Source organism: Anastrepha ludens, chromosome 5, assembly GCF_028408465.1.
Source record: "Anastrepha ludens isolate Willacy chromosome 5, idAnaLude1.1, whole genome shotgun sequence".
NCBI lineage: Eukaryota > Metazoa > Arthropoda > Insecta > Diptera > Tephritidae > Anastrepha > Anastrepha ludens.
Window position 1 is genome coordinate 124,809,741 of NC_071501.1, and position 14,255 is coordinate 124,823,995.

The window sequence follows — 14,255 nt, forward strand, 5'->3', positions numbered from 1 at the left end:
TAATTTCGAGGGAACGCACATTTTCGATTTGTTTTGTTGTATTTATACAACTGTTCTGAACATATGTTTACAACAACAAATATATGGTAGACATACTCAGTTCATCTTTGATAGATATAATGGTTAGATGTGTTTTGCTGCGCTTGGCAATTTTCTGCCATCGAAAAAAAATGGCCACATTTGCAAGCAAATTCCTTCTAGTTGGCTTAGGACCACCTATGTTAGGTAGGATCCTTGAGAGTGCCGCTTGTATGTTAGCGGTTTTCTCTACCGCGTAGTCAATATGGGCCTTAAAATGTAACCTACAATTTATCATAACTCCTAGGTATTTCGACTTTTTTCCGACTTGTTATCAGAACCGTCTCCGTTTTTTGCTCTGCCAGTTTGAGTCCCGCCTGTTCGAGCCAATCGTTCACTTGTTTTATCGCTCCATTTGTAATCTACTCCACTTCCTGTATGTGCTTAGCCACTGTCACTATCGCTATATCATCCGCAAAGCCTATTATTCTTACCTCTCTGGATACCGGTAAGCGAAGGACTTTGTCGTACATGATATTCCAGAGTACAGGACCTAGGAACGATCCCTGTGGTGCGCCAGCAGTAACTTTGTACCTTTTTGTTCCAGCACTGCTCTCATACATCAGTTCTCTATCAGAGAAGTAACTCCTTAATATCCTGAGAAGATACGCCGGAATGCCAATTTCATACAGGCTATTCAAGATGTGCGACCTGCTTGCCGAATTAAAGGCGTTATTGACATCCAATGTGGTTACAGCACAGTATTCCTTGGTGCCCCAACGCCACCGCTTTCCTTCTATTGCCTTAATAGCCGTTTTGACAACCGTAGTAACTGCATCAATCGTCGAACGGTTTTTCCGGAAGCCAAACTGCATTGTACTCAATGCCCCCTTCCCCTCTAGTATAGGCAATAGTCTATTGCAAATAATACGCTCGCGTATTTTGCCAGTGGTGTCCAGTAGGCAAATCGGCCGGTACGAGGACGGATCATCGGCTGCTCCTTTTCCTTTTGGTATCAACACAAGGCGTTGCAATTTCCACTGTGTAGGAAAAACACCTTCGTCTAAGCATTTTTGTAGTACCGCAACAAATATTTCAAGCGAATAGCCGCCTTAAGGCCGGCGGGCCAATTAGATGTCCTAAATTCAGTAGTTTTCGCGAAGCGTTGTAGGATGAGAAAAAAAAACAATTAGCCAAATGAAGTTTTGGGGATAGTTTAATATATATTTGAACTGAAAAAAAAAAATTTGTACAATCTCCAACAATATATTGTAAGCCGAGTTATCAATAGATTCCCAGAGCGCCTGTATCCAACTTTTGTACAAGATACAACTTGCAATTTTCATCTGAAAACAAAAAAAAAAAAAGATTATTAATTTTGATGTAATTATCTTCGATGTGAACTAAGAAAATTGGGAGAAACACGTAAAATTCGAATTTTTGGGGAAGGTAGAAAAAAAGTGGTTTTTCAAGGAAAAAAAAAACTCTTCAACTGGGTAAAAAAGTCGCTTAAAAAAAGTTTTTGGATGTTTTTTTTAGTTCATATAGAAGATAATTACATCAAAATTAAATCCGCTGCCCGCTATATGCTTAAAATTGGACCCCCCCCTGGCTTTGCAGAGCATGCATTCTGGGTCCTTGCTGCATTCTTTTGCGATGTGGCGTTCCTCGCCGCACTTTCTACACTGTTTCGAACGAACTGCTTTGTTTTTGCAGTCTCGCCGAATGTGTCCAAACTCCAAGCATTTAAAGCATGTAGTTAGTATTAGGCGTTCACGGATCCGACAGTTTAGCCAGCCCACTTTGACTCGTCCAGCAGCGAGAATTTTATTCGCCTCTGTTTCTGTCAAGCTTAGGACTGCGGTCTGTGTGCCATTGAACGCCTTTCGTATATTTACTACCTCTACGGTAGATGCCCCAATGTCGAATTGATCGCATATTGCGCTTATGATGTCTTCTTTGGTAGTGATCTCGTCGATGTCTTTACACTCGAGAACCTTTTTTTGTGTTAGGCTCCGTACCGCCCCTCGTTCTCCTAGTGTATTGCCTATTATTGAGGTGAACTCCTTGGTTTGTTCACCCGCATTTGATAGCTGGATGAGTATTTCACCCTTTTGTGTTCGCCTTATTTTTGAGACCATTTTGCCAAGTTCTCCGAGTTTGGGGTCGGATTTACTGACTTCAGTATTTCCGCGTAGGAAGTTTCGCCCTTCGCTTCTATCACTATCGCGTCAGGTCTCTCCTTGGTCTTGCATCCCTTGGCTTGGTTTTCTTAGCCACCGTTCTCCACTGAGTTGCATCCGCTTTTTTTGTATCCCTCCGTGTGGTGGAGGTAGATGGTGTTCCAGTAACCTGCTGTACACCTGTTCCTTTCTTGTCCAAGTTAGTCCGCTTAGGTTTTGGAGTCGAAACCGCACCATCCAGTTTCCTCTTGGGGTCTGGGTTGTGCCTTAGCCATGGGGATGTTTGTGAACCGCTGCTTTTCCTAATTACCTTTTTGGCTTTTTGGTCTCCCTGCTCAATGGCTGCCAGCTCGTATAGTGCCTTGATACTCTCTATGGCATCTCTCATAGGCTGATGTATAGAACGCCTTTTGCCCTCCTCCAGCATTTCAACTAGGCTACGTATTTTCTCGCCTAGCCCGCAGAATGCCGTTCGCTTACTATCCACGCTGTTCGCGATATTATCTTTCATCGCCTCAGTCTCATTTTCGTGCGATGCAGCAGCAAGAACGGGAGATCTGAGAGTTTTTGATGTCCTCCGGAATGCATTGGCTTCCGCCAATCGGACCTCATTATCTCTACTGCCGTTATTGCTCCCGCTTTTTTTGTCTGGTTCATTGCCACTTAGTAATGTTGTTGTTTTAGTGTGTAGTTGTGTCTCCATTTTAAAAGGGTCCCCACTCAGGTCCGTTATCTCTAATCGTAGTGTAGTTGCCATATAACCCCATGGTTGTATATACTATGTTGGGAGGCCATGCGAGGGTTGACACATGTCTTTATGGGTACATGTGTTCAGAGCCGGGTCAGCACTAACCAGGAAAAAATTCAACTGAACCTACACGACCAAGTGAATGGTGACGCTTAGAGAGCGTTACCTGAGGCCTGTCAAGGTTTTAACGGGACGGGGGCTACTGTGACATTAACCCAGGAGCCATTCCGGCAAAGTACCACCCTTGCCTACCGAAGTCCTAGAATAACACAGTAACCAGCCCATGTCGAACTAAATTCCTTTCCATTCCAGTTTGCCATAATTAAGATCTTACTGGTCTCGATCTTAAGGGGGTCCCCCCCGCCGTTTACCATACCTGTTTCCCCCAGTCTATTGTAGTTGAGTTAATGCTCATAACTAACAGACTGGGGGGTGGATTTTAGTCGCCCTTACGACAGGCATCCATAACCGCGGGAAAATTCTACCCCTTAACCCGCTGGGGTAATGTTTGTACATATGCTAGTACGTATGTGTGCGCGCCTGCGTATTATGGAGCCACGGTGAGCGAGAAGGCATTATGTATACCTATACTACACTACCTAATACTTGCTTAGACTAAGCGTCCTACGAATGTTTGTGTGTATGTTAGTACGTCTGTGTAATATAATATACGCGTTACGACGCTCATAATAGCAACCGCGTGTGCTGTATTGCGTCCGTATTTTTATATTCGTAAATGTTTTCATTTTTAAATATTTACCGCATTTATGCCGAAAAACAATGCAGAAAAGTGTCATGAATATCGACAGAAAAAAAAATCAATAAATAGCATCACGGAATTCATTCACGAAAATTTAATAAAGTATACACCAGAAGTATCGCGGATACTTAGAAAAGATTACGATAAAGTTCCAATGATTTTAAGTGGCGATTTTAACGTAAATTTTGCATTGGACACAAAGGTTCCTTTAATTGACTTTCTCAATACAACATTCTATTTAAAAATGTGTACCAATCGCACTGAATCGACAACACGATCAAAAACAACAATTGACGCGGTATTTCAAAGATATGTTGACAACATCGAAACCAAAGCATTTGTATCATATTTTAGATATCATAAGCCACTCGTATCATTTGTTGAAATTGAAAACATTGAGGATGAATAATAATAAAATGAAGAAAATAAAATATGAACTTTATAGCAATATTATAATGAACCTATAATTATCCCGCTCCTAATGCTGCTTTCGTCTCATTCTCTCTCAGTTTGTTTTACGGAAGGTTTCCCTTCTATCGCGTCTAACCGTTAGACAGGTATTTTTTTTTTATTAAAACACCTATTTTTTTTGTAATCAAAAGTCAAAATTTTTTTATCAAAAAATCAGAATTCTTTTTAACACACTTTTATTAGGTCGGGTTGTATGTATGTATGTATGTATGTATGTAACGGAATCTTTGAGCTTAATTCTCACTGGCTTCTAAACATCTGATCGACTTGAAATTTTGCACACCTATCAAGGACCGATGACAATGCAATAATTTGATAAAAGTTTTCCATTATCCTTATTGGGATTGCCAGGATTAATATTTTCTTTTTTTACCTGTGGGCAAAAAGTAAGGTGAATTTGGCTGTAAAATGAAAAATCTTTATTTATTCTTGTAAATCAATTTCATCCCCTTCAAAATAATGACCTCTCGATGAAATACACTTATGCCAACGATTTTTCCAATCCCCGAAACATGCCAAATCGTCCATTTCCGGTAGTGGTCTCTTGAGTTTTGGGAATAGTCAGAAGTCACACGGAGCCAAATCAGGCGAATACGGTGGTTGCGGAACGATATGCGTGGAATTTTTGGCGAAATAGTCACGAAGAACGAGTGTAGTGTGAGACATGTGAGATACATTTTCCATTATCCTTATTAGGATTGCCAGGATTAATATTTTATTTTTTTAACACACTTTTATTAGCTCGGGTTGTATGTATGAATGACTGTAACGGAATCTTTGAGCTTAATTTTCACTGGCTTCTAAAAATCTGATCGACTCGGAGCACACAACATAGATGACTAGATGGGAAACTCTTTTTCTCGTGAGAGCGCTGAAAAATGTGCATTTTTTATAACATTTGCCAATATTGCCATACCGGTAGAAACATGAATTGGGAATTTTTTTAAACAAAAATTGAGAATTTTTAGTTTCCACACCACCATTGAGGTTAGTATTTAGTGTGCGGTTGTGTAATAGTATATTACTCGTAAACACCTACATATACTAAAAATAAAAAATAGTTAAAAAAAACTAAAAAACACGCTTTTATTGCTAATCGAACTAAAAAGTAGAAAATAAAAAATAGTTTAAAAAACTAAAAACACGCTTTTATTGCTAATCGAACTAAAAAGTAGAAAATAAATTTTAATGACAAAGGGACCTATAATGAAGTAATAGCAAATCGAACGATCAGTTATAGTCAACTACCTCAGAACAGAATTATAACAAAAATTAAGATACAAATAGAATAATTCAAATTAGAGTTAAAAGCGTGGGATGCTTGATATAGTAAATATTACAATCATTCTATTGGCAACTACCTATGTACAGAGGGTTATGAAAGTGAAGCAAAATGCATCCCAGTGTATTGTAACTAAAGGTATTACTTTAAGGGGGACAAAAAAGAGATACCATCAGTATAAATAAATATTTTTCGAGCAAAAACCAGTTATTTTATTAAACATACTCGCATTTTAGATGAAAATTCGTTATGCATTTCTGGATTTTGTAGTAGACGATTAACAATCTATGAATAATAAAATATATTTTCAAAACTAACTTTTAGACAGAATTTTAGTTGTATTAAGTCAATTTACCGCCAAATTGTATTGGTTATTGATTGATTCTGGTTAGCTCACAAATTGATTCTGGTTAGCTCACATGAGCTCTGCCTCTGGGGTGATATAAGTTCGGCTATTGAGTATCACCTCAGCGAAACTCCCCAAAAATGTATGGAGAATGCTTTTTGCTGTTATAGCAACTAACATTTTTGGAATACTAGTTTTTAACCTATTACAATTTTGCAAAATTTCAATTTACAGATTCACCAGGTTCGGGGTGAATTTCCATAAGTCCTGCAATAAGTTCTGTTGCAAGTTAAGTCATAGATACGAAATTATAATACTTCTTTTAATGAAGTTAGTTCTATTTAAAAAAATTGATATAAAAAAACTTTAATTTTCATTCGAAATGGTCGCCATTTGATTTACCACAAGCCTTCAAACGGTTTGATCATTCAGCTCTTGCGGCATGCAGGGTTCCCATGGCTATTGACGTCGCTGATCGAACCAAAGATTTTTTGAGGCTCTCCAAATTTCTGTGAGGTTTTCGACAGGCTATGCTCTCCAGCAGTCCAATGGATTAAAATCAGGACTTCCAGACGTCCAATTTTCTGCGGCTTTGAGTCCAGGATTCTTGTTTTTTAGCCACTGCTGGGTGGTTTTTGCTTGATAGACTGGAGCGGAATCTTGCTGAAAAATCCAACGCTTTCCATTGAAGAGAGTACTGCTTCACGACATCCTTCTGGTACACTTTTGCAACGATCTTAACCCCAGAAATGAAGGGGATTTTTTTCTATAGGCTTTTCGACCCAATTCGAGCTCCTTTTAGTGACTTTTAGATTTTCGCTTTAATATCTGTTAAAATCGCTGCCAACGAACTGCGGAAAAAGAAAATTGAAATCGAAAGCCCTTGTAAAAAAAAATATTTATAGCTAATAAATAGCTGATGACATACATGGAAAATAAAGCAATCTACGAGTATTATAAAAAGCACTTCCCAAGAAATTTTAATAATACTTGTAATCTTCTTAAAAAATAAAAATAAGTACACTTCCGTTAGGTGTTTGGCCTATTTGTGGCGTGCAAATTGTTCCTCTTACTTCCAAATTTTAAATAAGCTGATAAAAAAGATAAATATGAATATAAATATATATTTTGTTTTTTGAAAGCTATATTTATGCTTCATATTTTTTTGCTGAAAGCTATATTTATGCTTCATTTATTTTGAATCGCTTTGGCAAGAGAAGGCAATCAAATCGGATTTATCGCTTCGAGCAATATTCTTCCAAGTGGAGTTAAAATGGTGGCCAGGTTATGTCTTACTCAGGGAATTGTGTGCACATCTGCATATTAAAGAATCTGGTAGTTAATTCCAATTTTAGAACTGCCAAATCACAGAGACATAAGCCAAAAGAATTGAGTCATAATTTTTCTATTGTAATATTGCAAAATTTTGTTTTCAACTAATAATTATTTTGAATGAGAAATGAATTTTTCTCTTCTTTAATTGTTATTGAAAATATTTTTTGTTGCTTTTAACTTTTATTTTCGATATGAATTAGGGAACTTGCAGTGAATTCATTTCCAGAATAAACCACTTCAAACCTATGAGGCTACACGTAAAAGGCGATCCATTGCAATAGTATTGTAAACATAAAAGCTATACTTCTCCATATTTGCGTAAATTGGCTCAAATGGTCCAGGCATTACCGACTACCAAAGGTTCTGTTGAAATAGAATTTTTTGCTTTGTGCGGTACGTTTTACAAAAACTTCGACCACTCATATCTTAAAAACTAAAAGTTTCCCACAAAAAATACGTATTTTAATCCACCTACGAATTCCGCATATCCATGGCGTCACAAGCCCAATGAATTGTTTTGGTTGGGTCTTCCAACTTTTTGATCCGCTCCTCATAAAGTATTTAACTGACGTGGGACTTGAATTTATCCAGTTTTACGAGTCGATTCTTAAGACGGGTAAATTATTTTTTCAGGTGAGACACACGACAATCAGTAGATGATCTAAATTTAAATTCGTCTAAATAAAACTACACTTAAATAAAAAAGAATCTACTCTGTTGGCGTAGAAGCGTCAACCAAAGGATCGACCGTGTCAGGCTCATTCCAGCAATTTTGGTAGGCATCGGAAGAGCATCGCTAGAAAACTTCGCCTTCTTCCAATCTGACCTCATCTCAAAATCCGTTGGCGAAAAATGATGCACGCAGACTTTTTCGCTTGGTTTCAATGAAGAACCGCACGATTTTACCCAAACTTTTTTCCTTTGGGATATCTTTCGTCCACGTTTTGTGACACAACAAAAACTATATTGCCTGCTAACTTTTTCAGCAAAAGTTTATATTTCTATGCTTTTGAGTACTTTTTCTTTAGAATTTGCCCTGAAATGAAAAGTAGATTTTCCAAGAAGACATCACGGTTTTATTAAGTAGCTCAAAATGGCTGGCATAGGTTGCATCACCTTTAATTATTGCTTCATGATCTGGTGTGTATGTATGCACCCTGTAAAGTATGTCCACAAGTCAGTGAATTTATTGAATTTGAACAATTGAACCAGATTGGCTGAATGACTTGCAGCAGATAACTGAAAATAGAGCCGATTAATTTACATTTATTTAAATAATAAAACTTCGAAAAAAGTTAATCTAGTTTCAATAACGAGTTTTTGTTATTTCATTGTTTTCATAACATATATTTTATTTGTATATTTTCAATAATTTTTGCTCTCCTTTTTTATTTATTTTTTTCCCACTTCAGTTTATTATTTATGCCTTCCATTCAATTTTGCCAATATATTGATTATATCTCAAAGTGCGTCTGTTTTATATCTGTAGCAAAAGCTTAGTGAATACTCACAAATATTTGTACAGACTGTCAGTCTCAAAAGAAAGTGTACACCACATTTTCATAAGTTTTGACTTTTTACTTATTTATTTTATAGTTTTAGTAAATTAAAAAAAATATAGTTCATACTACAACAAGAACCCTATAGAGCAAAGTTTTGAACTTTGTAAAGGACTTGTAAAAATTAAGTAAATTTTCATAAAATTTTCAAATTTTTATTCAGATTTTCTGATTTCTGCAAAAATTTCTGGTATGCAGTTTTATAACCCATTTAATTTTGATATAATAAGTGCAAGTTTCAGGTAGGTCAAAATTCACACTGATTTTTGAGAACTTTTTTCGTGCGCGGTCTTATGCATTTTCTCCATTTAACGCCTACTCCACATTTCTTTATATGACAGAAAACACTCAACACCGTCAGCAGAAAAAATTGCGAAAAACCAATGCGATTTTTGAATCACTTACTTTTTATTATATAAAATTCAATAAACTATAAAACAGCATACCCGAAATTTATCTATTCTGAGTAAAAGATTTTACAATTTTTATAAAAATTTGCTTAATTTTTGCAAATTTTACACAATTTCGAAACATTACTTTGTATGATTTTTGTTGTAGTATGAACTATATTTTCATATAAAAATTGAAATTACAAAATAAATGAATGCAAAGTCAAAACATATCGAAATCTGGTGCACACTTTCTTTTGACGCTGACTGTATGCACAGTAGAAAAAAGCGTAAAGTATAAAAATAATTCATTTCGTTATTCGAACGGATATTGGCTAAAAATGATTTGGTGCAAAAAACTTAGCGCAATATGTGCAGAATTTTATGTGAGTACTTTCTACATTCCTGGCAATCAAGCATCGCATGATATTCGGCTATATGAGCGGGCGTACACACATGCATATGCATAAGTACATATTTACGTATTTTCATATGCACACATAGTAAATGCTGATGTATCCAATGTTGTTATATTTGACAACACCAGCTCAGAATTTATTGCCATGTAAAATTGGTTTTGCATAGAGTAAAATGTTTTCCCATTCAGGTTTTAATAAAATGCAACACCATTCAGAATATATTACTTTGGCATGCAATAATATTACAGATGTTTTAAAATTAAATTTAGCTCTTAAAAATACATTTCTAGAGAGTAAAAAATCAAAGAAATTTTAATAACCCAATTAACTTTTCATCGATGGGAAGAATTTGAAGACGACATTGTTAGTTTTTATTAAATAGCAAACAAGTAAGGCAACAGATAACGTAAATATGGTATATGCAAAAGCTTGTAAAACCATATCGATATCGAATCGATATCGAATTATTAAATTTTATAAAGTGGATGAAAAGCTAGTGAAGAAAAATTTTCTACACCCTTTAATTTAGTTTGGGTGAGAAAAAGCGCTCCGGCTAACCAATTCTTTTCTCGACTTGGAATCAGTGACTATCTGCTGCGTTAGCATCAGCATCAACACAAAAATGTCCTTCACTAAAAGCTATTTTTTAGACTAATTTTTGGGCACTGAAAACGAATCCCTTCGAGATATATACATCAAATCTGTTTTCCAGATCTTTACGCAGTTATTGCCAAAAAACTTCAGTCAAACGAATAAAACTAAATCTTTATGGGCATCGTTAGAAATATATATTCCGCTTCTTTGTGCTTTATATATTTTTATTTATACAGAGAACTTTCGAGCTACAGGCATTAAATATAAAAAAATTAAATTCATTTTCCCGCTTATTGAAAATATTTCTAATTTTTATATATTCTTTTTAGTCTATTAAATTAAAAGCAAAAAATTATAAAAAATGTTAGAACGAAAGGCAATGTTTTCATGTAAATTCAAAGCCATTGAGCATCCAAAGCGGACAGAAAAGGAGGAAGTTAAAATTAATAGAATTAAAGCGGCCAATTCACAATTCACAGTTGGAGAAACGAAAAAAACGAGGAAAGTCTTTGCACCAAAAGACTTCAAATTAGTATAAAAATTACTCTCTTAACGAGAGTCCACTGTTTAAGAAAATATTTGTATATGGCTTTTAAATCACTCGATCTGGTCATCCTCATCATAAATAAGACTCTAAATCGCAGACAGACTCTAAATGAAAAGGCTGACTGTTTAGCCAACGAACTGGGTAAGGCAAGTAATCTTCCTGTCTGAAATCTTATCTCCCATAATAAAGAATCATTGCACTTGCTCTTGCAAACTCCGACTTTTCCCGAGCGGGTAACGAAAAGATGTTGGGCAGGACGGCCAATCAGATCAAAACTGAGTCCATATGGTTAAGCTTATTGAAATCTAGACTGTTTAGTTTACTGAGTACGAAATAAAGTCATATATAGTAAAAACAAAACAAAAAACAAAACAAATACCAGATTATACTGAAGAAGCCATAGCGAAAAAAGGAGTACCTTATCGTGTTACATAACCTCAAATATAGCAAAACCATTTAAATCTGAATGTTTGCCTTAAAATGGCAAGCAATCACTATTCAACCAGTTATTTGATGAATTAATTGACCAATATTTGCTTTTATTTTCCTATTCTCCACTGTAGCTATAAAAAGTTTCAATACCGCAGAGGTGGATAAGGAGACCCTGGACATTGTTAGTTTTGGTGATGACCTTAGTAGGTGTACCAACAACAACGGTAGCGGTAACCACATTTTTCATATAAACAGCAGCAGCGACAGCAACACCACTATCATTCATTTCGGTGATAGTCATTGCGGTGGCGGTGACAGCAACTACAACAACAACAACAGCACCGACAACATATATAAGAATAACAGAAAAGACTTCTATAACAACAGCATCGCTGCCAACAAAAAACGTGAACTGAAAGAGCCACAGAAATACGTTGACTCGTTATATAACAACAACAACGATAGCATAAGCCACAAGCATTGCAACGTTGCCATCCACTGCAATAGTAGCAGTAGTCCGAGTTATCGTCAAGGTGCGCGCAGTGGAAACTACAATAACAACAGCACTAGCAACAGCAGCAGCAACAATAGCAACAACAATAGCAACAACAACAGCAGAAAAATGCGCCGCAATGTAAAATTCATTGTTTTCGTAAGCATCATCTGGATATTCGTCATGGTCTACTACTTCCAGTCCAGCACGGAAAAGGTGAGTAGCAGGAAAACAAAGATAACGTCTATCATTTCCATACCATCGCTCATCAAATTTCCGCATACATTTGGGGTGTTCATGCAGATACCACCTCGATCAAAAAGTTCCCGGAATATATTTAGAATATTCAAAATACATGTTTATTCCTCAAACGTGATTTTATCGCCTTCAAAGTACGACCCATCAACTGCAATGCAATTACGCCTGCGTTTGATTCAGGTCTCGCAACATTTCCGGAACTCAAAGCTTTATTTTCGGTATAGCCATCAGAGCCGTCTTCGATTTTTTTATTACTTGCCTTTGGAAGTAAACTGGGAGATCCCCAGTGGTTTTTTGACTTCATCAAACCGATAAAAATTGCAGCGACCAATACCGGGTGAATTCGTTGGTTATTGGATGGTATTCGTTTCGTTCTGGGTCAAAAATTCATGGATAATGATGACATTGTGCCGCGGTGTTGTAATGATGCAAAATCTACGAGTTGTTTTTCCTCAAATCCTGTTTTTGTAAACGTCTCAAAACGCTCAAATAATAGTTCTTATTAACTGTTCGATCTTCTGGCAAAAATTCGTGGCATACAATACCGTTTTAATCTATAGAAACCGTGTGCATCTATGTCTTTTTTGACTGAAAACGACGTGGTTTTGGTTCATGCGGAGCTCTCCACTCACTCGTTTAATTGCGTGTCGCACTCATAAACCCACATCTGGTCTCCAGTAATCCGGAAATTTAGGACCAACGGACCAACTTTGCAGAAACACGGTGTAAAATCAAATCATTAAGTACAATGTTCTGAATAGATCCATGAGCAATGTTCAAGTCCTCTGTCAGCACTCTGATGGTCTGTTGCTTAATTTGCGATTATTGATCAACTTTTCTTTCGCATCATTGTTGCGATCTAAAGTTTTCGATGTTGACGGCCAGCCACTACGTTCGTCGTCCTCTTCAGCGATCTCTACTGAAACGTTCGTGCCGCTCGTTAATGACTAATGGTTGTTTCCTTTGGAGTATCATTAACGATGCAGCTTCCCAACATTTCTAAGGTTTTCGCACTAATCTGCATCGCAAAATACAAACTCGTTGTTGCAAATTCAAATCCATTGTTAAAACTGTAAAAAGTGGAAACACATGCAGAGGTAGATTTACTCAGGATGGCGTAACTTTTACAAATGTCAAGCCATGGCGTTAAAATTTTTGTGTAGATGTTAATCATAGATGTGGCAACCTAACCAAAAAAAAAAAAAACCAAACGGAGCATAAATAAGTTGACTCAAAGCGTCACCTGCCGGTTGTTCCGGGAACTCTTTGATCAAGGTGTTATGTGTGTGGGCGTGTAAATGTATGCAACTTCCATCATTCCTTCCCTCCTTCATTCTTTTCCTCGCTCTTTACTTTCCAGCAATTTGCATTTGCGCTCCCGTTGACGCCCATCCATCATTAACCAACAATTCCATCGCAAACAGGAAAAATATGGTAATCCAATTGGGGGTCCATGTTGGCAGCCCATCGGATTAATTTGAATTTTTACTGGACGTTGCACTCGTCACGCCAGCCGCACAGCGGGAGACTACACTTTTCGCTTCTTGCTTGCATATGTTTTATCTGATATCTGTTTTATTCTCAGCTTTTGCATATTCCCGTTATTGTGTGAGAGCACATGTATACACATCTACTTTTAACATCTACACATTTAGCAAAAATGGATTGAGGCTCGATATTAATTAAGCAAATAAACGCATTCGTCTTTGTCACGCAGGTTCATTAAACTGTTTGCGCTAAGTGAGTATTTTATATCGAAATTGCTTGCTTACACTGATACGCGACTATCCAATTTCGAGAAATATTCACTAATGAACAAACGCCGAACGCCGAACGCGACACTCCCACCCAATCCGTCTGTGTCCATTCAATGATTTTTATTCATTACAAGAAGTGAACGACCTACATTTAAATTGTGTTCTTCATCGCGCTAATTGAAATTCCATTGAGTAAAATGCAAATCCAAAATGGCAAACCGCCACACTAAAGGCCATACAATTACCAACAACAACAGAGCGCGGCTGCCTCAGCAACAACCTGCAGTTAGTAACTTTTTAGGTGAAATAGCCGGCAAAACTTTGCTTGAATTGTTGATTTGCTTCAATAATTGGCAACAACAACACGGCCACCGCTCAACCAAGCAAAACCGATAACAAGATTCAAACACGTATACATATATTCGTATGTGTATATAAAGTAGGCAGGTGTGTAGGTACAAGAACTCATCGCTTGCCACTTGTGAATGCACAGTGAGCCACCCAGAAGACATTTATGTTTGGATGTATGTATGTGTGCAGTTACAAGTATAAAATAGGCAGACAAGTGTGCTTAGCCTCTCACATACCTACCTTCACACATGCATACATACGCACAAGCACTCTTTTTTATTCTACTCACGCACTGCAACCGCTTACAACGGCA

General features: G+C 36.9%; 1 protein-coding gene across 2 annotated transcripts in view; it reads left to right on the forward strand.

Annotated features, from left to right (window-relative positions):
- The window catches only part of LOC128865328 (probable ATP-dependent RNA helicase ddx42), a 147,301-nt gene that overhangs the window by 52,581 nt on the left and 80,465 nt on the right, over window positions 1-14,255 (forward strand). Inside the window, exon 2 of one of the 2 annotated variants that reach the window (XR_008454787.1) lies at window positions 11,215-11,302. Coding sequence is in view for 1 of the 2 variants with exons in the window: in XM_054105528.1 (XP_053961503.1) it covers window positions 11,215-11,792 (578 nt within the window). In the remaining variant the exon portion in view is untranslated. Of the gene's footprint in view, window positions 1-11,214; window positions 11,793-14,255 lie in introns of those variants that run through there. The other variant, XM_054105528.1, reaches the window with a different exon arrangement.